Source organism: Microchirus variegatus (assembly GCF_963457635.1).
Source record: "Microchirus variegatus genome assembly, chromosome: 19".
In the NCBI taxonomy this organism is placed as follows: Eukaryota; Metazoa; Chordata; class Actinopteri; order Pleuronectiformes; family Soleidae; genus Microchirus; species Microchirus variegatus.
Window position 1 is genome coordinate 2,051,451 of NC_139820.1, and position 26,006 is coordinate 2,077,456.

At 40.6% G+C, this 26,006-nt stretch overlaps 2 protein-coding genes across 2 annotated transcripts in view; both read right to left on the bottom strand.

The window, feature by feature from the left end:
- Positions 1-13,493, bottom strand: part of htt (huntingtin) — a gene marked incomplete at both ends in the record, with an annotated part of 32,562 nt that extends 19,069 nt beyond the window's left edge. The window contains 27 exons of the mRNA XM_083906412.1: positions 155-378; positions 461-642; positions 736-881; positions 959-1,079; positions 2,252-2,398; positions 2,499-2,599; positions 2,680-2,743; positions 2,836-2,975; positions 3,071-3,168; positions 3,285-3,443; positions 3,783-3,920; positions 4,484-4,595; positions 4,687-4,802; positions 4,897-5,023; positions 6,404-6,573; positions 7,691-8,086; positions 8,200-8,277; positions 8,421-8,468; positions 8,722-8,926; positions 9,059-9,237; positions 9,322-9,463; positions 9,757-9,895; positions 11,019-11,098; positions 11,208-11,267; positions 11,360-11,480; positions 11,616-11,699; positions 13,396-13,493. Of these exons, the coding sequence (XP_083762538.1) occupies positions 155-378; positions 461-642; positions 736-881; positions 959-1,079; positions 2,252-2,398; positions 2,499-2,599; positions 2,680-2,743; positions 2,836-2,975; positions 3,071-3,168; positions 3,285-3,443; positions 3,783-3,920; positions 4,484-4,595; positions 4,687-4,802; positions 4,897-5,023; positions 6,404-6,573; positions 7,691-8,086; positions 8,200-8,277; positions 8,421-8,468; positions 8,722-8,926; positions 9,059-9,237; positions 9,322-9,463; positions 9,757-9,895; positions 11,019-11,098; positions 11,208-11,267; positions 11,360-11,480; positions 11,616-11,699; positions 13,396-13,493 (3,675 nt within the window). The remainder of the gene's footprint in view (positions 1-154; positions 379-460; positions 643-735; positions 882-958; positions 1,080-2,251; positions 2,399-2,498; positions 2,600-2,679; positions 2,744-2,835; positions 2,976-3,070; positions 3,169-3,284; positions 3,444-3,782; positions 3,921-4,483; positions 4,596-4,686; positions 4,803-4,896; positions 5,024-6,403; positions 6,574-7,690; positions 8,087-8,199; positions 8,278-8,420; positions 8,469-8,721; positions 8,927-9,058; positions 9,238-9,321; positions 9,464-9,756; positions 9,896-11,018; positions 11,099-11,207; positions 11,268-11,359; positions 11,481-11,615; positions 11,700-13,395) is intronic.
- A 5,620-nt stretch (positions 13,494-19,113) lies between these two features.
- The window catches only part of grk4 (G protein-coupled receptor kinase 4), a gene marked incomplete at its 3' end in the record, with an annotated part of 59,270 nt that continues 52,377 nt past the window's right edge, over positions 19,114-26,006 (bottom strand). The window contains exons 13-16 of the mRNA XM_083906466.1: positions 22,653-22,790; positions 21,836-21,973; positions 20,774-20,905; positions 19,114-19,170 (exon numbers count right to left, since the gene is read on the bottom strand). Coding sequence (XP_083762592.1) covers positions 19,114-19,170; positions 20,774-20,905; positions 21,836-21,973; positions 22,653-22,790 — 465 coding nt within the window. The remainder of the gene's footprint in view (positions 19,171-20,773; positions 20,906-21,835; positions 21,974-22,652; positions 22,791-26,006) is intronic.

Consider the following 26,006-nt stretch of genomic DNA (forward strand, 5'->3'; position numbering starts at 1 on the left):
TAATCTTGTCAATGTCTTGATGATATTTTCTATTCATTTTGCAACTCTTTTGATGAATAAAAGTCTGACTTTTAATAGAAAACACAACAAAAATTGTACAGGTGAGCCCAAACATTTGAACCGTAATGTAAATGACACAAATAAAGAGGCTTACTTTAACAGCTGGTCCTGGCGGCGTGTCGTCCAGCACGTGGGCACAGATGTTGAGAACCTTGAGAAGGTGCGAGAAGAGCTGCTCCACCATGGCCACCAAGGAGCGCTCAGAAAGTGACGCCCAGGGTTCCTCCATCTTATTCGGGGCTGCACTGGCGTTGGCGCTCCCGCCGCTGCCTTCTTCCTCTCCGGTCCACGGGTTGCGCATGCACTTTGGAGCCACCGCTGCAAAGATATCAAGTTGAACGGGGAGCGGGTATGTTTGGGGTAAGTATGTTTGTTGATTTTATTTAAAACATTTACACACCAGCGAGCAGATTGCCGGCAAACAGGAGCGCATCCTGATGTGCGGAAAGATCCAGTGGAAACCAGGCGGAGGAGAGCAAGGAGAGGACCATGTTCGCCATTCCTACGGTCAGAGTTCTCCGCTCCGAGTCCAGTTGTGACGAGGTGTTTGAAGAGCCCGGAGCACCGGTGGGCTGAGACAGACTGGAGGAAGAAGGAGCAACGAGGAGACTCGATCAAAACAGGAGAAATGAATGAATAAAATGAATTTACACAAGAGAGAGATGCTAAACAAACCTGAGGGCCCTGCCCCTGGTGCGGTTCAGACTCGAGCGAGAGGAAAAGCTGCAGCTGGAGCTAATGTAACCGCAATGCCAGCCCGTGCTCCAAGTGCACACTGGGAAGTTTGAAGCGAGGAGGCACAGAGCCTCAGAGCAACCAAACTGTCGAGGGAAGAAAAAAATAGTTTGAAAACATCATCAGAAATGTCACACAGTATAAAGCAAGCCTGCATACTTACAGTGAGGGCCCTGGACGTAGAGGAGGTGAAAGCGTGCGAGACGGCGGTGACGACTCTCGACAGGTTGTTCTCCAGTGTGACATCAGGCACGGCGTTGGACAGGTTGTAACCTCTGTATGTCCTAATGGAGAACAGAGGTCAGCGACAAAGAACCAGTGCACCTGTGTACTGCGTACATGTGCCTCTGTTTTTAACGTTTAGCGTTACTTTACGGTAGTGCTGGGCACTAGGTTAACACATGCTAACGCATGACGCTTTTCCATGACGACTGACCGGAAAAAGACGCGCGTGGCGCCACGTTTACGTGCCGCGGCACTGTTTACCAGTTAGCTTCGTAGCGCCGTTAGCGTGCCTACAGTCCAACTGGAGCGGTCTGTTTATTAAACGTAAAGAGCAGCGCGACAAAGAACTAGCGTACCTGTGTACTGCGTATGTGCGCCTCTGTTTTTAAAGTTTAGCGTTACTTTAGAGTAGTGCTGGGCACTAGGTTAACACATGCTAACGCATGACGCGTTTCCGTGATGACTGACCGGAAAAAGACGCGTGTGACGTCATGTTTACGTGCCGCGACACCGGAGTCCTAGCACCGTTTACCAGTTAGCTGCATTAGCTCCTTTAGCGCTGCCTACAGTCAAACTGGAGCGGTCGGTTTATTAAACGTAAAAAGAGCAGCGGTACAAATAACTAGCGTACCTGTGTACTGCGTATGTGTGCCTCTGTTTTTAAAGTTTAGCGTTACTTTAGGGCAGTGCTAGGCACTAGGTTAACACACGCTAACGCATGACGCGTTTCCATGACGACCGCCCTGAAAAAGTCGCGTGCGACGTCATGTTTACGTGCCGCGACACCGGAGTCCTAGCACCGTATACCAGTTAGCTGCATTAGCTCCTTTAGCACCGCCTACAGTCAAACTGGAGCAGTCTGTTTATTAAACGTAAAAAGAGCAGCGCTACAAATAACTAGCGTACCTGTGTACTGCGTATGTGCGCCTCTGTTTTTAAACGTTTAGCGTTACTTAAGAGACTAGTTTTAGCAAATCGGGAGTCATGCTAACATGACGTCACGCTCGTCTATTTCCAGTCAGTCGTCATGGAAACGCGTCATGCATTACCGTTGATGCAGCTAACGGCCCAGCACTACCAAAGACTTATTCTGGGGGGGTTCTGTCATGACCTGTGCAACTAAGAACTTAAGAAAAAGTACAATCTGTGATATCGAACCATGACGTTTTTGTTGTGGTAGCAACAGCATACGGGCTAACGCGTGTCACCCAAATTAAAAATGTGCGTGTACCTTGTGATGGTGCTGACTGTGAGCTGTGAGGGCGGCTGCGTCTCATGCATGAGCAGCTGCAAGTAGACTGAACTCTGGTCGCGGGCAATCGCCACCACTGGGTCCACCTGGCCCTGGTCACAGTCGTAAAACAACCTGGGAACCAGTCTATTAACAGGGTACAAAGACACAAGGAATACTGGGTTAATAACAAACGACCGGAAGATGGTTAGACCGAAAATGCACTTTGAGAAACGACAGCACTGACCTGCTGACGGCAGAGGCGGCTATGTGCCTCACGCGTGGATCGTCGTCTCCCAGCAGACGGATGACCACGTCGTTCAGGATCCTCTCCTGTAGCCTCAGCCGCTGAACGAGGAGCAAAACGGATTCAAAGAGGGGTCGACTCCATTTTTGAAAAGGCATGGCAGGTAGAATCGAGCACTTACCCCAGCGTAGTGATGGTCTCCTTTGTGCAAAGTCTCCGTTTTCCTCTCCAGGAAATGAACTAATCTAAAAAACACAGGAATGATCACATAGGAAGAGTTAGATGAAAGGGTTAAAAAAAAAAAAACAACTATAAGGGAATTAAATATTTAACCTACCGGAAGTCCATCTCAGCCAGGGTCTCCAAAAGCTCCGTGCGGACGAGCCAATAAGACGAGTCCTTCAGAGGCAGAAGGTCGACGACCAGCTGCAGGCCGAGCTCGCTCAGCGTGCTGCTGCAGACCGTCATGATGCAATGCTGAAACGTGACGTTTATAACAAATAAAAACGTTAGACACTTCATATAGCGCTCTCGTTATAGACGCACACACAGATATAAAGAGTGAGTCGTACCCTCACTGCAGAGCACGCCATCTTGCACGTGACAGACGATTCATCTTTGAGAGCTTTCTGAAGCAAAGGCACCAAGTCCACCAGGGACACTGGGTTACCTGGACACAGGCGGGCGAGGGACAAATACTGTTTCACACAATGCACCCAACAAGACAAACACACCTGTACAAACATACATATATATATATATATATATATACACACACTCACTGACCTGTTGAACTCTGCACACTGGCCAGCCAGGTGTGTATGTTATAATGTGATTTGGTGAGCGCAGCCTGGATGATGGCTGCACAGAGGATGGCGGTGGTGCCTCTGATCTGCGGGTCGCCGTGGTCAATGAGACCCAGCACGTCGCTGATATACTGCTGCTCTGCAATGGTCAGAGGAACAAAACACAGCTGTACTTACATTTGCAAGTCAAGGCATTCTGACACTTAGACATATATATATACACGTGTGTGAATACATAGGTGTGTTGGAGTATTTTTTATTGCTATAGCATAAGTATAAATGTATGGAACCATCGCACAGGTAAACCGACGCCTTTACAGTCCCTGTCGGTGGGAACCAGCCTCGCTCTGTGTGGAGTCGCACAAGTCGCAGCGCACTGCTCAGTGCTGCCACCATTAAAGGACTGCCACACACACACACACACACACACACACACGTTATTATAGGTTGACAAATCTCATGCTTGAAATTAAATTACCTTCTGCTGAGACGCCGTCCAGCGGCTCCAGGTAGAGGGAATTAAAGAAGGCCTCAGGATGCAGCGCTGCTGCCGCCCCGACACAGCTGACCGCCAGGGCCTTCACGCTCACTCGCACCTCCTTGTCAGGGACGAGACCTTGAGGAAAAAGATATCAGTCAACGATCAAATTAGGGCTGCAACGGTTACTCGAAAATTTCGGCGAAAATTCCAACAAGGCGCAATGTAACCACTGTACAACTTTTTCCCCAAAACCTTTTTCCAAAAAACTTTTTCCAAAAGACTTTTTCCCCAAAAACTTTTTCCAAAAGACTTTTTCCAAAAGACTTTTTCCAAAAGACCTTTTCCCAAAAGACCTTTTCCCAAAAACTTTTTTCAAAAAACCTTTTCCCCAAAAGACCTTTTCCCAAAACCTTTTCCCAAAAACTTTTTCCAAAAAACTTTTCCCAAAAACTTTTTCCAAAAAACCTTTTCCCAAAAAAAATTTCAATTTTTTTTTTTTAAAATTTCAGTTTTTTTCAAAAATATATTTTCATAAAAAAAATTTTTTTGAAAACATTTCAAAAAATTTTTTTTCAATTATTTATTTTTCAAAAAACTTCATCCAAAATAAAAATGACTAAAGAAAAAAAAGCTCTAGATCAAATGTTGCCCAAACACAAACATCATCACATTTTGAGACGTGTTCATAAATCACAAACCTTTCTTTTGTCCCGTCAGGAGGAAGGACGCGGCCAGAAGTCGCACACAATGCACCAGCGGCTCCGCGCCCTGGTCTGTGTAATGTCCAATCGGACCCTTTATCCGCGTTTGCTGAGAAGCAGACGGGAGACGCATCATCAAATGAAAGGAAAAATATGTTGTTTCTTTGCTTCTATTAACGCAGGTTTCTTTGAGTCCTTACCCTGTTGTCAGGCTCGGGGTCGGCGGGTTCGTCCTTTGGTATGAAACGATCCACGCTGCTGTCTGAACCCTGCCGGTTGTGACCTCGGCCGTCAAAGAGATGAGGCTTGCTCAGAGCTGCACGGACATAATAACAACCATAATCGAGGCGTGATATTAACCAACAGAGCTCGTCTATGTGCTCGCTTGCGTATCTGTACACGAAACATACCCAGCGCCGACTGCAGGAACTGCTCCGGCAGCTCGTCTTGCGCGGACGGCGCCGTTCCTTCGTCCTCTTCGTCCTGTAGAGTTCCGATCTGCATCCCCGAGTACTGGCTCTCACTGCCGTCCAACACCTTGTGCAACAAGACACGGGAACTTCAATACGTGGAATGAAAAGTGACTTTAAAATGCAAACGGCATGCAGAGGACACCTAGAGAGTTAAGTCACCGAGTTAGATCTGCTGGGCGGAGGACACGAGAGAGACACAACACGACAGATATCGCATGTCCTTAAACAAAAAATTCTCCTTATTATCAAGTCCACTGAGTCATGCTTGGTCCAACACAGTTTACAGTCCATTAACTGCACATTAAGACACAGCACAAGCTGAGGAACTCCAATTGTGGTTGCCACAATCTGTCAGAGGAAGAGCAAGCTTTTGATCCAAACTCCAAACCCTAAAATATGCCCTACCGTTCAAAGGTTTGGGCTCACCTTGAAATGCCCTTATTTTTAAAGAAGAATTTTTGAAAAAAAACTTTAAATATTAAGAAAGAAATTGAAATTTTGAGGAAAAAAATGTACATATTGAGAAAAAAAACCCACTTTTTTTCTAATTAATCGAAAAAAATTTGAGAAAGAAATTTGAAAAAAAAATTTATTTGGAGAAAAAAAATATGATTTTTAGAGGTTTTTTGGGAAATGTCCTTATTTTCGAAGGAAAGGCACTTTATTCAATGACTAACAAATTTCAGGTAAAAAAAAGATTTTTTTTAGAAAGAAATTATAATTTTGAGAAAGAAAAATAAAATTTTGAGGGAAAAAAAATTGAGAAATTTTTCTGAGAGAGATTTTTTTTTAAATTTTGTGAAAAAAATTAAAATTTAGAAAAAAAAATATTTTTTGAATTTATTTTGAGAAATGTCCTTATTTTTGAAGGAAAACACTTTTCCCCCCAATGAATCTAACATTAAATGAATCATAAATACACTCTATACATTGTTATTGTGGTAAACGACTATTCTAGCTGCAAACGTCTGGTTTTTAATGGAATATGTACATAGGTGTATAGAGGCCCATTTCCAGTGTTCTAATGGTACATTGTGTTTGCTAATGGCGTTAGAAGCTATTGGATGATTAGAAAGTTTGGCGAAAAGTCTTCTTCCTGAAAAGATGCATATATGAAAAACTTGGAACTTCTAAAGATGTTTTTTGGCTTCCACTGGAACAAAAGCCTGTCGTAGCCTCTTGAAAGGGAATGGGGACAGTTTAGGGAACAGATGGTCTCCATGCTTCTATTTTAGAACTTCGTGGCAAGCCAGTAACTTTGGGGATCAAGGTTGCATGTTATTTTGGGGGAGGAAATCACTGGAAACAAGGGAAACGGGGCCATAGTGGATTATCAGTGGTGATAGAAGAAGGGAAAAGTAGCAAAATGGGTTGAGACGAACAAGCGAACAAAAACGGAAAAAAGAATAACGAAAGCCAAGCAAGGCCTCCGACTCAGTTTCACCTTATCGCTAGCGCTAGAGGAAGAGGAGGAGGTGGCATAGAAAGAGGAAGAGGAGGAGAAAGAGAAAGAAGACGACGGCGACGAAGAGGAGGAGGCGACGTAGACGGACGACTCGCTGTCGGTGCCGTCGGGACCCTCGGTCGACGTCGGCGAGAGCGGGGCCGGCTCGACTGTGCGCAACTGCGGCGGAGTGAGGAGAAGGATAAAGCAGAGGAGGCGTGGGGGAGGAGGGAGCGTTAGACTGGGGGGGGTAACAGGTTAACCTGTGTCCAAACACCTGGAGCGTGACATCACATCCTGTCCCACGTGTGAGCGTTATGTGAACATCTGAAGTTTCACAGTTTACGTTCACCGAATACATTTCACAGCAACCGACCCGCATTCCAGGGCGTTGGCGACTTTGTGCTACATAAATGATTCATATTACATTTTTTTTTTTTATATATATATATATATATATATATATATATATATATATATATATATATATATATATATATATATATATATATATATATATATATATATATATATATATATATATGTATATACACATACATATATATATACACACATATATATATATACACGCACATATATACACATATAAACATTCATACATTTATATACATGTGTATCACATATACACACATACACACATGTACACATACACATACGTACATATATACACATGCACACATATGTACATATATACACTTACACATATATACACGTACACACATGCACATGTACATATACGCACATATATGTACAGATATACGCACATATACGTACACATACGCACATATATACGCACACATAATGTCCATATATACGCACACATGTCCATATATACACACGCATATGTACATATATACGCACACATACGCACATTTATGCACACATATGCGCCCATATGCACACACACGCACATATATGCACGTACACATATACAGCATGTACATATATACACACATACATACATACATACATATTCTTTTTCTTCATATATGTACATATATACACATAAATACACATGTACATATAAATACATATATATGCACATATATACGCACACATATACACACACACACACATCTACATATATTTATATATACACACGTATGTGTATGTATACATACATGTGTGAATATATATATATATATATATATATATTTTTTTTTTTTTATATGCATACACACACATACACATATATACACACACACATATATATAAACATACATAAAGTCTTCAAGCTACTGATCTGAAGCTAATCATATCTCATACTGACCAGTTCTGCTACGTCTGAGGGTGTGACGGCAGAGTCTGGTCCCTCTGTGGTGGTCTGCGATGAGTCACTGGGCGGGAGCGAGCGATCATTCGGTCCCAGCAGAGCTCCGCCGTCTCCCAGGGGCCCTCCCTCCGGCGTGGCGTTCTCGGGCGTCGTGTACTCGGCCGTCTCCGGCGTGACGTTGGCCCCGCCGCTGGAGCTGCGACTCAGCATCTCCTCCTCGTTGTCGTTGGGCGACTCGGGAGTGTCCGACGCAGATGTCCCGCCGCCGCCACCCTGATCCGAGGAGGCGCTGAGGTCCACGGAGTCGCCGGGCTGCAGGGCATGCTGGGAGGAGCGTGGCTGCTCTGTGATGATGTCCACCTGGGCTGCAGAGGAGCCGTCTGCCGACGCTGGAAGTAAAGTAATGCACAATAACAATTGATTTAACTGTAGATCTCATAATTTCTGTCTACTTTTAATTATAAAATATTGTAAACAATGCGATATCTTGAAATAAAGTCACCTGTAAAGGCTCCAGCAGTCACTTCTGTCCTCTCAGGATCATCCTCCAGCCCATCTTCTTCGCCAGAAAGCATTTTACCTGAAAGCAAACGGGTTGCACATCAACAAAATTATTGTCACGCAGTAAATAAATGACATGTTAGTGTACACGTATGCGGTCACTGTTTATCAAGACTCAAGGGAAACCATGTAGCCATGAGCAGAAGAGATAAAACCAGTCACCTCTCTGTTTCCTGAGAAGGAGTGGACTGCATGAGGACCCTCCACCTGCTGCACAATGGCAGGCAACCCGGAAGCAGAGACAAGGTGGTAAAAGGAGGGAGAAAAGCAGCAAAAGCTCAGAAAGACTCACAGGAGACAGAGACGGTTAGTTCCAGAAGACAAAGGAATGAGTTAGCGAGCAAGGGGGAAAAACCCAAAAACAGCCCAAACGCAGAGCAAAAGGCAGACGAGCTTCCACACAGTTCTACTCGTGTTAATTTAAAGTTAATAATTAAAAATCAAAGCGTGTGTGTGTCGTCACCTATGAGCTCGAGGATGCTGCCGGAGCGCGCGCGGCTCTCTATGTCCTGGCGAAACACGGTGGGATACGGGATGCTGCCGGCGGTGATGAGCATGTGCAGCAGCTCGGGCGGGGGAGTCCTGAAGACCTGCTGGAGGAGCTCCAACGCAGCCGTGACCACGTTGTGATCCCAGTGTTGCGTGTAGTGTAGGGTCAGCTCGTACACCTCCAGGAACACACACAAACAGAACTGTTAATAATAATAATAATAATAATAATAATAATAATAATAATAATAATAATAATAATAACTTCCTCTCTCTTTTTCGCACGTGCACTAACACCCTCTTCTTCTTACCTGTAGCAGCTGTTCAGGCGTCGGCTGCACGTCTGCCTCCTTCCTCATGACTCCAAAGCTTCCTTTCAGGCTGGAGGTGTTGACTTGCTGCTGCAGCAGAGGCATCAGGTAGCGCAGCGTTAGCAGCACCCCCAGGATCAGGTGGCTGGGGTGCTCCTCGTCCACAGGAATCAAGAGTCCTGGAGTAGGGAAAATTTGGGAAAATGTGAAAGGTTTGATAGCAAACCATCTGATAAATATCGACTAAAAAACGCGCGCCTTACCCAGCAGCACGTTCAGGAGCCAGGTGTAGAAGTAGCTGGTGCGTCTGGAGTGCTGACACACGCTGACGGCCGAGCTCGCCGCTGTGCGTCGAATGGTCGGCGAGCTGGACTTCAGGTTCGCCACAAACGACTTCAGCAGCACCTGGAACAAACGTGGGCAAACGACAATAAAGACACCCATTTCCCACTTTTTAGTGCCATTTATACAACGTAATATCTCAGTATTGTCCTTATATATTGCATCAGAGGGTGTAAAATCTTGGCAGATTAGCCATTAACTTCGTTGACCCGAGCTGTATACATTTCAATAAAAACTGGAAAAGCGAGGTGCAATAAAACCTTTGACTGTAGTGTCAACACACGGTCGAGTTTCTGTTTGACGGACTGAACGAGGCTGCCGCGTTCACAGCGTTTCTCCACTTCAGCACAGATTACCTTGATCTCGCCGTCGTTGGCAAAGTGTCCCAGAGCGACCATGATCTTGGGCATGGCCGCAGCCAGCGTCTCCTGCACGGTCTCCTCCTGCCGCTTGGCGATTCTGGTGAGGCACGGCAACAGGTTGACCAGGTAGGGTCTGTTTCGACGTGGAGGAGGCGGAAGAAGGGAGGGAGGGAGGGAGGGGTGAGTTAAAAAATAAAAAAAAACGAGAAAAACGAAACTTCAGGTACAGGAAATGACATCAGCCACAGAGGCTACCGTTAGCATTTGGAAAAGTGATCATTTGCAGGCTCTAGCAGGCACATTGGCGTCATATATAACATGTATCCACTGGACAGATAAATCCTCTGAGGCTGGAAGTTTGTGTAGGACTCTGTGCTGCACTGTGGAGCCAAGAATAGAACTTTTCAAGGACTTCCAGTTTTTGGATCTCGCGTGTTTTACGGACAACGCTGAGCTCCGCGAGACAACAATTCGAGGAATATAGCGCCTTGTGGCGTCCCAGCGAGCGCGGAATTGCGCATTTTATCTCTTGTACTTAGACCGAGTCATCTTTTTACACACTTTGGCGACTGGTCGGACCTCCAGAGTCCCAAATATAAGGATTACAATGACTAAAAAGTAGTGCTGCCGGGCGCTTTAACGCATTGACCTGAAAAAACGCGCGTGGCGTCATGTTTACGCGACTCTCGATTTGCTAAAACGAGTCTCTAAAGTAACGCTAAACTTTAAAAACAGAGGCACACATACGCAGCACACAGGTACGCTAGTTATTTGTTAGCGCTGCTCTTTTTCCTTTAATAAACAGGCCGCTCCAGTTCCACTGTAGGCGCGCTAAAAGGGGCTAATGCAGCTAACGGAGCTAACTGGTAAACGGTGTCTGGACTCCGGCGTCGCGGCACACAAACATGGTGTCACGCGTGTCTTTTTCCGGTCAGTCGTCATGGAAAAGCATCGTGCGTTAAGCCTAGTGCCCAGCACTGTTAAAAAGTTGATTTTACATAATACGGAACCTTTAAATAACCTGCATTAATGTTGCTATCAGAAATATATGGTATATATAATATTAAGTGTTATCTTATGCATACATTTGCTTCAATTTATCATCTTTGAATAGTAGTTGCTTAAAAAACGTTTTCCACGCCTTTAGAAAAACATGAAAAATAGGACAAAAAACAAAATTCAGGATCTTCTTATTTAACAATAATATGGATCATTGTCATGTGAAGAATATAAAAAAGACATATTCAGGACTTCACCTGCATTTCTGTGGTCTGATGAGGTGGGCGAGCTCAGCAAACCTCCACAGAGCCGCCCTCAGACTTCGAGAGGCACCGTTCTACAGAGGCGCACAATCACACAAGCCCTACGTCACCTTTTCTACAATATCACTCGTATTCTGCGAGAATCACATCAGTCCTGTAGTCGAGAAAGAGAAAACACGTTACCTTTTTGATTTCTTTGTACAGCTCCAGCTGTAGTCTTGGCAGATTGGAGTCCATCAGTGCCTAATGAGAAATATCAGACGCAAGCATGGCGATAACATTTTAATATACCGTCCTCCATCATTTTAAGGAAATACAGGCTCCTTGCTACTCACTTTGATGATTTTGTTCAGGCACTCGTCAGCGACCATGCGGACGTCCGATTCGCTGTCGTCGGTGCAGAGCAGGAACATCTCCATGGCGATGCCCAGGAGTTTCTGAAACTCTGGCGACGTTCTGCTCCCAGGACCATAGAGATGAGAAGTCGGCCAAATGTCATTACACACACGTACGCGTTTTGGTTTGTGTGCAGAAACGCAGCTTCAGAGAGCTTGGTTAGATGTTACGTTTAATCGAACTAACAAAGCCTACCTCAGAGAATGAGCCACGATGTTTTCACATATTGTCAGACAGTGGGTCACCCTGTCCTTCTTTGTAGTGGCCTGTTCCTTTTTCCTGTGAAAGAAGGAAGACGGTTGAGGACAAGGAGAACGTAAGAAAGCAAACAGCGACAGAGGCAGTTTAAGCGAGAAGCCTTCGATCTCTGCACGGCATCTTAATTAAATCTCTACCTAACAGCCAAACAGCACAATGGTTGGAATACTGAATACAAAAAGTCAGCGGCACTACATAAAACACGATAAAACACTTCACTTCAACTACACAGATCTCAAAAACCCTCCCTGTGTATATTTTAAGTCAACATTTAATCACAAAGCATCCATTTACATGGCCGCAGACACCTGCGAGAGGTCGTTCTCCTGCCTGCTCACGAGCACTTTAACCTGTAGATGCTACTAAAGTGCAAAAACGAGACTGTGTGACGGAGCTGTGCGGCTGCAGCTGCAGCTTTTCCGCTGGCAGCAGAAGCACCGAGTACGTCGTGGGATGGGAGAGCCCGGGGTTTTCCCTTAAATCCCTAAAAAGGTGGAAAACAACCGTGTCATGGATAACGACCGGCAGCTGCTGGTGTGATGCAATTTCATTCTGCAAAATCAACACTCACTCAAGGAACATCCTTGACGTGATGCACATGTTCCCTCAGTAAGAGGCATAACAAAACAAGTCTTATAATTCAACTCGCTGCAGCACAAATGACCAGAATTGGCTTCATAATAAATAAATCCATGTGCAATGACGAACTTAAGCACAAACGTGTATATATATATACGTTTGTATATATACATATATATATATATAAAAACACATATATATGTATATATACAGATATACATGTGATATATATATATATGCTATTATATATACATGCTAACATTACAAAGTTATGTTAGCATGTATATATACATATATGCGTGTATATATATATACACGCGTGTATATATATATACACACGTATATATATATATATATATATATATATACGTATATATATATATATATGCTATTATATATACATGCTTACATTACAAAGTTATGTTAGCATGTATATATACATATGTGTGTGTATATACATGTGTATATATATATATATATATATATACACACACACACACGTATATATATATACATACATATACATATATATATATATATATATATATATATATATATATATATATATGTATATATATACATGGTAACATAACTTTGTAATGTAAGCATGTATATATACATATATGTATATATATATATATATGTATATTTATACACACGTATATATATATACATACATATATGTATATATATGTATATATATACATGCTAACATAACTTTACAAACAGCTTGGTTCTGCTGTTAAACCCATGTTTACAGATGTGTGTGGTGTATACATGAGCAGGCGTCCTCTGTGTAGCTGCTATCACTAATGATGCTAACGAGAGCCTGGAAAAGCTGCCTGGAGCAGGAGGACACTTTGCCCGTATGTTTAACTGCGTCTATAATAACGTGACAACGCAGTGCTAACATGTGTGTAGAATGACGAACCCTCGTTCAGCAAAAAAAACAAACAAAAAAAACGGGACGAAACAGATGCTGGGTTCTTAGCCTAGCTTGCACGTTAGCATAACTAGCTTGAAGCTAACTTAGCTGACGAGCTTAGCGTTAACGTGAGCTTCGAGGCGACGCGTTCGTGATAGCACGGCGACTGTTAGCATGCTGTGCTAACACAGCGGGACGGGGACGTCTACTCACTGCCTCTGTGCGAGCTCCTCGGCGGTCGGCGGCCCTTGTTGCTGCTGGAAAGACTTCAGGGACTCGAAGGCCTTCATCAGCTTCTCCATGGTGGCCATTTTAGCTATCAACACGGAGCAGGCTAATATTTACTATGGATGCTAACGAGGTAACACAAGTGGAGTCGGGGGGGACAAGTGAGGCGCAAAAAGCGGGGCGTAGCGCGGCGAGAGTGCAAACACTGGCCGCGACAACGACCACCACCTGCCGTGCGGTTCCCCTGCGTGCACCGGCTCTCTTATTCGGACACAGCGTTTCCCCCAAATGAACAAAACAGTCGCCCATTGCGAGCCATCTTTGATGCGGTCACAGTTGTACCCGTTTCCCCCCGGACAAATCTCACCGGGAAGTGCAATGTGTGACAGGTTGACAGAGAGTGGGGGCGAGGGGCGGGGCTCGGCCGCGCTGGCCAATCAGACTGCGAGTTCATGTTGAGTGACATTGGGAATAAACCAATGAGTCACTGTGACTTGTTTTGTCCCCTCCTCATGTTGTTATTGTTGATGTCACGGGACCCGGAAATGCAGATTTATATATAAAAAAACAAGACTGGTGCAGGACTAAAATATATAATACTTTTACAATTAAAAAAGCAAAGGAAAAATGTTTTCTTTGCATTTTTTTATTATTTTATTTTATTTACTTATAATAACAATAACGACAATCGATATTTTTATTGATTGTTTTATTATTATTATTTGTATATATATATATATATATATATGTACATATGTGTGTGTGTACTGTATGATACCAACACTTACATATCTTTAGGTGATAATTATTTTGGAATAAACATTTGTTTTATTAGTTTCATTATAACACTGTTTACTTGTAAATAGGAGGTTATTGTTTACAAATGTTTCATTTGCTGCTTTGGATATATTTAATAGTATTTAATAGTAATTTTTTTCTCCCCTATTTTTTATACATTATTGTGATTGTAACACTGCACATTTCAAGGATTATTTTACCTTATCTTTCCAAAAAGTAACACTGGAAACTATAGAGGACGAAAATAAGTTCATATCAGTTTATTATCACATTAAATAATAATAATTTTTTTTGCAGCCTCAGAATAAGCCTTTTATACAGTGATTACTGTTCATTATTCTATTAAGTAAATAATTATTTAATTAATTAATTAAATAATTAAATAAAAGTTAATTAAATAATAGTTAATTAAATAGTAATAATAAAAAAATTAATCGATTATTTACTTTTTTGATAATTGATAATCAGTTTTTTTCATGATTATATAAATGCATAAATAAATAAATGCCTTACATTTATTTATTTATTCCTGTATTAATGTATTTATTTATCTATTAATATGTCAGGTCTCATCCTCCATAGGAAACAACTGTGGTGTAAATAATAATAATGATGTATTATGATTATTGCAATAAATTAAAATCCTAATCCATTAGGATTGACATGTCCATTTTGTGTTTAACCCCTTATATTGTTCTATATTTGATATTTAAATACAGGTAAAAATAAATAATTAATAGGTTTTGGATGAATACAGCACTATCTATCATCTATATACTATACTACGATACTATATAGGACACAAATAAGTCAAGACACAAGTTGTTGTTTTTTTTTATACAAATGGCAGTGTATTATTTCATAATTACAAATGTCAGATATGGTACAACAACCAGTGATACAACTTGTACAAGAATTAACAATGACTGCAGTGGTTGAACGACATGACTGTACAGTTACAAAAAAAAAGGAAAGGAGGAGGAGGAGGAGGAGAAAAAAAAAAGAGAAGAAAAAAGAGAAAATCAAGAAGTTCCAGGCCCGGTTTGAAGACGCAGCAGAATGCAATTTTTCACATTCCCTCCTTCCAAATATCCGGACTCTAAACATCCCGCCGCTGGAGGAAGGACAGGAGAGAGGAACAACGCGTTCAAACCGGGCGAATTCATCGTTTCTGCGCTCGTTCTCAGACACCAGCGAGAAACGTCGGGCAACTCGAATGGTCGTCGTTTTACACACGCGCGAGGAAACCTGAAAGTATTACGAACCGATAACATGCTTGAATAATAAAAACGTATGTTCATCTTTTTTTACTTTTGAAATTTTTTAAAACGGGCATTAAAATGCACTTAGTGCGGACATTCAGAACTGTTTGTTTTTTAAAAAGTTCCTTTTTTTTTTCTTTTTTTTCTTAAACGTGAAGGAGTTTCTGTCGGATGTGGACGGAAAAGGAAAAGGTTGAAGATGTCTCGGTAATTGGCACATGTAATAAAGGCTGTCGGTCTCTCTTTCTTTATTCGTTTTAAGTCCTCGGTTTAGTTAAATGTCGCTTTTGGTATCATTGGCAAAAAAGAAAAAAGACACTTCCTATATAATCATTGTCAAAACACACCATAGTGCAATGAAACTGAAGATATTCGATGGTACAACAGTGACAGAGGCGGGAGAACACCTCGGTGTTTCCCCCGCGAGCGAGTGAATGTTTGTTAGAGCTTAGTTACAACGTTAGAAATACATCATTTACAAGGGTTCTTCTTTTTTTCTTTTTTTTTTGTTTGAGGCTAAAGAGCTAAAAGGCTAAAATCTACACTGGCGAGAAGAAGAGAAAGTCTGCGTTTTTTAAAATGTGCCTGAGAGCAACAACAACAACAACAACAGCAATAACAACAACAACGGAAAGAAAATAATGTCATAATAATAATAATCATAATCGTAATCGTAAGAAAAGACGACTCGGAAACTCAAGTAACGAAAAAGCCAGCAACGGCGAAGACGCACGCGTTTTTTCGATTCCTTGACGTTGGTAATGGCGTGTGCTACAGGGGGCGACGCGGGTGTGGAAACTGCAGACTCTCCAAACTGAGGGGGGGGGTGGGGGGGGGGGGCTGTGTACGCGTACCATTTTGAATGCACGTGGTCTTGAATGTTAGAAATTTACTTAAGTGACATTCAAGCCCCTTCACGGTTATTGTTTAATGATTTATTGGAAGTTTAAAAAAAAACAATGCAGATAGATTAAAAAAAAAAAAAAAAAAAATTAAACTTTTTTTTGTGTGTGGAGAAAACTTAAAAAAAAAAAATCATATCATGAAGTAATCTTTTTTTTTTTTTTTTTTTACTAAATTCTTACAATTCTTGCTAAATTTGAGACTGACCGAAAAGCCGCAGTAGCATACAGTGTAACACACGCACACACACACACGCACACACACGCACACACATACTAAGAACATGTCCAGATTGGATATTCACAGCATTAAAACAGGTGGGGGGAGTAAACAGCAACAAACTGCTTCAAATGCTTATGAAGAGCTAACGGGGAAGCTAATAACAAATATGTAATATATACACATATATCTATATATATACATATATGTATACACATATATACACATATATACACATATATCTATATATATTTATATATGTATACACTGCTTCAAATGCTTATGAAGAGCTAACGGGAGAAGCTAATAACAAATATGTAATATATACACATATATTTATATATATACATATGCATACACATATATTTACATATATATACATATATACACAAATATGTATACACATATATCTATATATATATACACATATATATACATATATACGCATATATGTATACACAGATATAGAAATATATATACATATATGTATACACATATATACAAATATATATACATATACTTATATATATGTGTGTATATGTACATATACACATATATATATAAATATATATACATATAAACACATATATAAGTATATGTATATATACTTATATGTGTGTATATATGTATACACACACATATATATAAATATATATACATATATATACAAATATATATACATTTACTTATATATATGTGTATATATATACACACATATATAAATATATGTACATATACTTATATATGTGTGTATATATGTATATACACACATATACAAATATATACACATATACTTATATATGTGTGTATATATGCATATATATAAATATATATACATACATATTTATATATATATATATATATATATATATATACACACACACACATATATACATATATATACATAAACATACATATATATATATTTGGGGAAATGTACGGTACATGACTTTGATCACGGTTGATTTGAAAAAGGTTTTAAATGAAGTGGAGTGTTTTCCGCCGTCGCCGTTCTACGCGACAGATCGATCTCAGAATCAAATATGCAGACGACACTGTGCTGTGTCATCATTCCCCGTGAATAATCATCGAGCAAGGATTTCAACGTAAAAGTTGAAAATGGGGAGTGGGTGGGGGGGTCGGGGGGGCACTAGCCAGAAGTCTACTCGCCGCCGCCGCCGCCGTGCTATCTATGATCGACAAAAGAGGCCAAAGCAGCCGGTGTTTTTAAACTCTAGCGCAGAGGCTAACAAAGCTAACGAAATGGTTTGCGTCGGTTTGCGTTATCAGGATGAAGCTGCAGGTCAGATCTCCATCGCGGTCTTCATCGCTCTCCGATCTTTGTAGGCTTTCGAAAAATACGGCGGGATTAGCAGATTACTAAGAGATTTCGAGGTGGAGGTGGAGTGGGAGGAGCCAGGTAGTACAAACAAATGCAGAAAAAGTCACCGAGGAGTAAATGAAAAAAAAAAAAAAACACTTTCTGCCTGAGTGAGCAATGTAACAGACATTTATCTCAACAGCTCTGCTCGTGCGAGGAAAACGCCGTGCAACCGGTCGGAATCGGGGCGTTACCCTCCGCGACAAGAGATCCCGTTCAAAATCCCACCCTTAATGTTGCACACGCCAGAACAAGAGCCGGTGGAGGCACCTAGTGGACGACACGCAGCGTCGCAGCGTCATTCATTCATTTCTACTGCGAAACCAGGTCCAATTCTCAAAAAGGTCTCTGGTATTTAACGCAAAAAAACAAAAGGCGAAGAAGAAGAAGAAGAAGAAGGCGGTCGAGCTGGGAGATTCATGGATGGGGTTGTTTTTTTATATATATATATGTATATAAAAGCAGCATGGCACCAACACAGCAATGTTAGCCTGGATTCATTCAGGCTCCGCCCCCCCCCCCCCCCCCCTGACCTTAGCCTTAATGGGGTACAGAGGCTAAAGGTTAGCACGGGGGTGAATCTGACGCGCTAACAACACGCCACGTTGGCCAAATCAATGACAAACATACAGCACGTATTTGAAAATAAAAAGGCCTTATGCTACATTAAGAACAAAAAAACAAACAAACAAAAAAAGACTAAATGGTACTGTGCTTTTTTTAAAATAAAAAAAAAAAAAAAAAAATAAAAAACTCCCCAATACACATTTATCCATACTCATTCCAAAAAAAAGAAAGTAAAAAGGAAATAAAATGTAATGTATGCATTCAAGTGGTACTTTTATGGCTTTTTGTACAATACAACCTTTAGTGAAAATATACATCTAGACATAAATTCAAGTACAAATGTACAAAATCTTTAAACTCATACTTTTTTCTTTAATTATAATACACTTTTAATACAGCTCATAAATACAGGTCAACATTCACTGAGTTCCTAAGATTTGCGCTCGGGGTTTGGAGTTTGTGGTGAAGTTCAGCGGCGAGGGAGGGGAGGGGAGGGGAGAGGGGAGAGGGGAGAGGGGGCGGGGCTTAAGGGGGGGCGGAGCGAGGTGGGCGCGGTCAGCTGGAGGGAGTGGTTTAAAGTCGTGAGGGCTCTTCGGTCTCGTCGTCGCTGTAACCGCTCTTAAAACAGACCTGGGAGAAACCAAAGAGTGAGGATACGACAACGGGGTTAGCAACCGTTCACCACCGCGCAACGCCACGTTCACCACCCGACGCGTTTCTGTGGGTTTTTCCCCCCAGGATGGCGTCCAGTAAATCAAAGACGCGATTCTGAGACGATGGAAACCTGTTTCAGCGTCATGACGACAAAGATTTGTTTGTAAATTTCATGTTTTTGTTGATTTCTTATTTTTGGGATTTGATTCAAAAACCTGCACAAATAAGTGGGACGAATCAAATTTAAAGGTCATGGGTTCAACATTTATTTGACCTGTACGTTCATATGAGTTTATTATCACATTAAATAATCACCTTTTTCTTTTGCAGCATCAGAATAAGCCTTTTATACAGTGATTACTGTTGATTATTAAATTAATTGATTAATTGATTAATTAATTAATTAATTAATTAATTAATTAATTAATTAATTAATTAATTGATTAATTAATTAATTAAATAATAGTTAATGAAAAAAATGTTAATGAAATAATAGTTAATTATTTAATTAGTTTATTAATTAATTATTTAATAAATTATTTAATTAATTAAATAATAGTTAATTAAATAGTAGGTAATTAAATAATAATATTTAATAATTAATTAATGATTATTTACTATTTTAATAATCGATTATACAGTTTGAAGATTTTTTTTCATGATTAAAATAAGATTTCTTTATTTATTTTTAATTATTTTATTAAAAAATAACAATAATAATAATAAAAAAAATATATAAAAAAAATAAATAAATACATACAAGGTTTTTAGCTTCTTAAATGTGAATATTTTCTCAGTTTCTTTGCTAATTTTTTATGGATAAAATGAAAAATAATCGACAGATTAATCGATTACGAAATAATTGTCAATAATCAAACTTAAAGGTCCAGAGTTCAACATTTAGGAGGATTTAACTGACCTGTATGTCCATATAAGTTTATTATCACATTAAATAATCACATTTTTGTTTCGGTAGCCTCAGAATAAGCCTTTTAAACAGCGATTACTGCGCTAACAAAGAAGCCTGACACTCGTTCCGATGTGTAAAGGCCACTGTTCTTCTATTCTGTTAGAATCTGCAGTAGATGTCACCAATTCTGACACAATGAACCTTTAAAGTGGGGAAAAAAGGACAAAACCCCTTTAAATTCAAGGGAAGTACAATGATTAGTCCAATAGTATCAGTGGTAAAGAAGCATTTAGTTGAGAGCCTCTTGTAAACAATAAAAAAAGGTAGATTATATATTACTCTGATTTAAAACAGAAAGGAAAAAAGATAAAGGTAAAGCTTTTCCCACAAAGTGTAAACATATAAACCAAAGTGCAACATAAAGGAAAGGAAAATTCAAACAAGACTGATGGAAAAGAACAAAAAACAAGCAAGTGAGGCCTTGTTCAAAACAACACAACAACTGAACTGTGATTTAAAACGCTCACATTTGTCAGGAGGTTAAGAAATGATCTGGAGTTGACTTTGGACAAGGCCTCGGGAAAAAAAAAAACAGGGTGGAAAAGAAGTAAGAGAGGAAGTACCTTAGCCCCCACCCCCTCGAACAGTTGTCGGAGCACTAGCACTTGCCTCTCTTCTGAACAGGCGGTAGAAGAAGCCTCTCTTTGGCGGAGGGTTGGGCCGGTTCACGTCCAGGTCTGAGCACAGCGTCCCGTCTGTCTCGTAGACGTTGATTTCTTTAAAGCACTCCATTTCGATCATCTGTGGGGGGGATAACACATGTAATGTTAATTTATTAAAAAAAACAATTTAATGTTACAAAATGTGTTTAAAATGTTTTTATTTATATAATAAATAACATTTTTAATGAATGAATGAATGAATGAATGAATTATTTTTTTTTTCTCTTTTTTTCCTTTTATTTATTTATTTAACAATAAATAAATAATAAAGAACATGTTTAATTAATTGAATAATTTATTAACTAATAAAAAAAAAATATTTTTTAGAAAATATTTTTTTAACAATAAATAAATAAAGAATTAAGCATTTTTAATTAATTAATTAATTAATTAATTAATTAATAATTTTGATTTAAATTTTCTTTATTTGAATGTATTTATTTAACAATAAATAAATAATAAAAACATTTTTTTAAATTAAATAAAAACACTGTTGTCCACTAGAGCTGAAACAATCACTTGATTAATGGATTATTAATCAATTACTAAATGAATCGTCAACTATTTTGATAATCGGTTATAAACTAAAACTAAAACTTTTTCCACGATTCATTCAAATCATTTAATCATTCAAACTGAATCATTTTGGTTTGCGGACAAAAAACAAGACGTTGGAGAACATCGTCATTTCCACGATTACTCGATTAATTGGTCTCAGCTTTTGCCGCCCATACAGCGGCGTTTATATCCTCAGATGTCAGGGCCGTAAAATGGTAAAGATAAAGGTAAAGGTGGTGTCCGGAGTAGAATATACGCCTTTAAAAATAGAAATAAATCATGAAAAATCTTCTATTTGACCCCTTAAACATCAGCGTGTCCTCTTATGCTGATTTAAACGCATTCATTCCAACAAACACTGGGGGGGGGGGCGTGTGGGGGACGACATCACAGCAATGACATCATTTCAGACTTTTCAGAGGAGTGAGTGAGTTGAGCTAGGGCGCAGTACCTCGTTCTGCCACGGGATGGAGACACTGCCCGTGACAAACTTGTGGTAGAAGTCGTCGTCCGTGGGGTCGAGGTTCACGCCTTTGACGGTGGAGAACTGCTCGATGTCCAGGACGTCTTTGCAGTACACGGCGCGAGGCTGAGAGAGGAAGAAGAAGAAGAAGAGGAAGATGAAGGAGAAAGAAAGAAAGAAAGAAAGAAAAGTGGGGATTATTACCGGATTAAATGATAAAGACGTGTGGATATCAAACACCTGAGGACTCATGTGCAGGGCCCTACTGACCCGAACGAGCAGAAATAGAAGCGCAGATATTACGATCTACTTCCTCGTATTGATTTGACCTCCGGGTCACTCCGTCCCTCCTTTACTGGGTCTATTTATGACACTGCAAATGTTATCTCTCTCTCTCTCTCTCTCTCTCTCTCTCTCTCTCTCTCTATGAACAGCTTTGTTTCGTCGGGGGTTAAAAAACGATTTTCACGACATCTCGCACGCCGACGTTTTCCTGCCGCGACCACATCCTCATTGTTCACCGCTAAAAAACAAACGTCGCTAACGTGAATTAACGCCCCGTTTAAAAAAAAACAAAAAAAAACACCCAAGCTGAATTTTTTTTTTTTTTTTTTCTCATTTTCACAACACAGAAATCACACGACCGCTTTTTTTTTTCTCAGCGATAACTGGAAGCGTTTGTTTACTTGCGACAATGGCATTTCCTGTATGCTGATTTCGCAAACCGGCCAGGGTTTTCAGGCTACCGCGCTGTGAATAGAGCCTGTATGTTACACTGTGTGTGTGTGTGTGTGTGTGCTCTTACATCGGGGCTGAAGGGGGGTTCCAGCATGTTCGCCTCCAGCCGCTTGAAGTTGATGTTTCTGAAGATCGGGTGCTGCTTGACCTCGATGGCCCCGCGGCCCTGGCAGCCGAGACGCTCCTTGGGGTCCTTGGCCAGGAGCTGACGGGGAAGAGGGAGAAAGTGACTTTAAAAACCTGTAACTAAACTGCAACGATTAGTATTTAATTGCTATATCGCGCGGGCCCTGTTCAGCGCGGGGATCGTCGTTCCGCACGGACCGCTTTAGCAGACGCGCGCCCCCCGGGATTTCAGTGAAGCGTGGGACCAACAAGGTGCAGCGTAACCGCCGTAAACTACAACTCGCGTACCACAACGGCACGACCTCAATGACTCGGCGTCTGAGCCGATAGCATCCGGTTGCTAACGCTAACGCCGCCAGGCACGCGCTAACGTAAACAGGGCGATGATGTTAGCTAGGGCTGCGGCCATCAGATCAAAAAATGCTTGGATTTGGATTGGATTTCAAAAATAAATGATAAAAATAAAACAACGATGATAATAATTTTGCGTTTTGCGTCCTCTAATAGTCAAAAAATAATAGCTAGAAAACTCGATAACAAAAAATATTCGATAGCACCAGCCATTAGTGCAGTGTAACCACCGCAAACTATAACTAGCGTACCACAACAGCACGTCCTCAATGACTCAGCGTCTGAGACGATAGCATCAAGTTGCTAACGATAACGCCGTCGGCACACGCTAATATAAACTAATATATATTGATGTTAGCTGACTTAATGTAGCGTACTAGGGCTGCAGCTATGGAATCTTTTTGTAATCGAGTATTCTACTGATTATTCCTCGATGAATCAAGGATTTTTTATTTTTTTATTAATAATTTTGCGTTTTGTGTCCTCGATTAGTCGAAAAATAATAGCTCGAATGCTCAATGACAAAAAGCAGCAGCCCTAGTGCAGTGTAACCACTAGCGTACCACAACAGCACGTCCTCAATGACTCAGCATCTGAGCCGATAGCATCCAGTTGCTAACGCTAACGCCGCCGGCACACGCGGCTGATTTAAAGTAGCTTACTAGGGCTGCAGCTATGGAAAATGATTCACGACTTTAGCTTAACGCACAACAAAAAACACACGGTCGCGGTTTGCGTTTAATCCTCCCCGACTTTGCTGCGTCTGATCCTGAATAATCTCGTAAAGTCGAATACAAATCCACACACACACACACACACACACACACACACACACACACACACACACACACACACACACACACACACACACACACACACACACACACACACACACACACACACATTCTTGTACTTGCTGCATACTGAGGACTGGATTGCTGACAAAGTGAGGACCAGCATTTCCACTTTATAAATCAACACAATTACAAATATCTATGAATGACATCTACAAAGAACTACTGGTTGAAGTACCATAAAATGTCTGCAGGTGGAGCCCCAGAGCAAAAAGGGCTGGAAAAAACTTTTTTCGATTTTTTTTTTTTTTTTAAATAATTTTTGGTCAAAAATTTGACAAAAACGTCATACTACACTATGTCGTTCAAAATTTGAAAAAATCTTTGACAAAATTTTTTTGGGCCAAATTTGGTAAAAACGTCATACTTTACTACTTCGTCCAAAAATTTGAAAAAAAAATTTGACTCAAAATTGTTGGTCCAAAATTTGACAAAAACGTCATACTATACTGTCGTCCAAAATTTGAAAAAATCTTTGACAAAAAATGTTTTGACCAAAATTTGACAAAAACGTCATACTACACTATGTCGTTCAAAATTTGAAAAAATCTTTGACAAAATTTTTTTGGTCCAAATTTGACAAAAACGTCATACTATACTATGTCGTCCAAAATTTGAAAAAATCTTTGACAAAAACATTTTTGACCAAAATTTTACAAAAACGTCATACTATACTATGTCGTCCAAAACTTTTTTTTTGACAAACTGAGTATAGCATGTTATAGCAACCTAAAGAAATGATTTCAGTGAAAACAAAGTGAGGACCGGCCAAAATGTCCTCACTCCGTATAAATGACCTCACTTTGTTGGTTAAAAACCCTCACTGGTCCTCAGTATGCCGCAAGTACAAGAACACACACACACACACACACACTGTTTTAGGGGTTAACACAGCTCCGTGAGCGAGAGCTTCTCCATAACCACCACCTACGGTAGATACTGGTGAAGTGGATGAGTGTTGTCGAGTGGTTTGGGGCGACCAGTGGACACTCTGGTCCTAAAAGCCGGTTCTACGCGTCTCTAATTGTTCCACTCTTTCTCGTTCTATGTCCGGCGTACGTAAAACTCTTCCTTTCTTGGATAAAACCTTTTTTCTTCTCCTTCTCCTCACCGCTCTCTCTCTACCCCCCTCCTCCTCCTCCTCCTCTCCTCAGGGAGCCTTCGAGTCTGCTGAACCTCGGGTCACAATGTTCCACCACGTCGTCCCACAAATAAACGTCCCGTCCCGTCCCGTCCCCCTGCTGCTGCTGGCAGACACAGAGCGCGGCTCCCTCTCCCAGATGCAAATACAGCGACACGGAGCGAGAGAACTTCCGAGAGAGTTCCAAACTTTCGAACGCGATCGCGTCATTTATTGCAGCCGCAGCTCGTTCGACTCGCCAAAAAAAACGGTTATACGGTACATATAGTGCGTAACCTTTAAATCGGGGGTTCTCAAAGTTTTGACACCCGAGGGCCAATTTAGGAACCCAACATTGGACTGAGGGCCGCCAAACGACAAAAAAAACAGAAAGAAATCCCATTTGTAATAATTTTAATGACCAGATTTCAGTTTTACAGTTTAGCGTTAAGTAATATAAGCGTTACTATAATGTAATTTAAGCATTAATATAATAACGCTTGATAATTTACTGGGTAATTACCCAGTATTTTGGCCATTGTTCTTACCTTCTAATTACAGGTTAATACCAAGTAACACATTTCTGTTACCATATATTTACTGGGTAAATAGCTAGTAATTGGGGGATGTAGCTACTTGCTTATTACCAGCTTATAACACAATAATACACTAAAATTCACCATATAGAAACCAGGTAAATACCCAGTATTTTTGTTTACACTTATTTTGTCTGTATCCAGTAATGTCCAATAAACATTTAACAAGCTTACTCGCTCCTGGATTAAAACTATCAACTGTAATTCATTGCGGGGGCCGCCAGAAATGTTTCTGCGGGCCGCCATTGGCCCCCGGGCCGCACTTTAAAACACGTACTGTGGTTTCTGATAAATAGTGACGACTTTAAAAACAGGACAACATGAGTGGAGGTCAATCAATAAGTTTGACAGTGGCAGACGCTGACCTTAAAAAA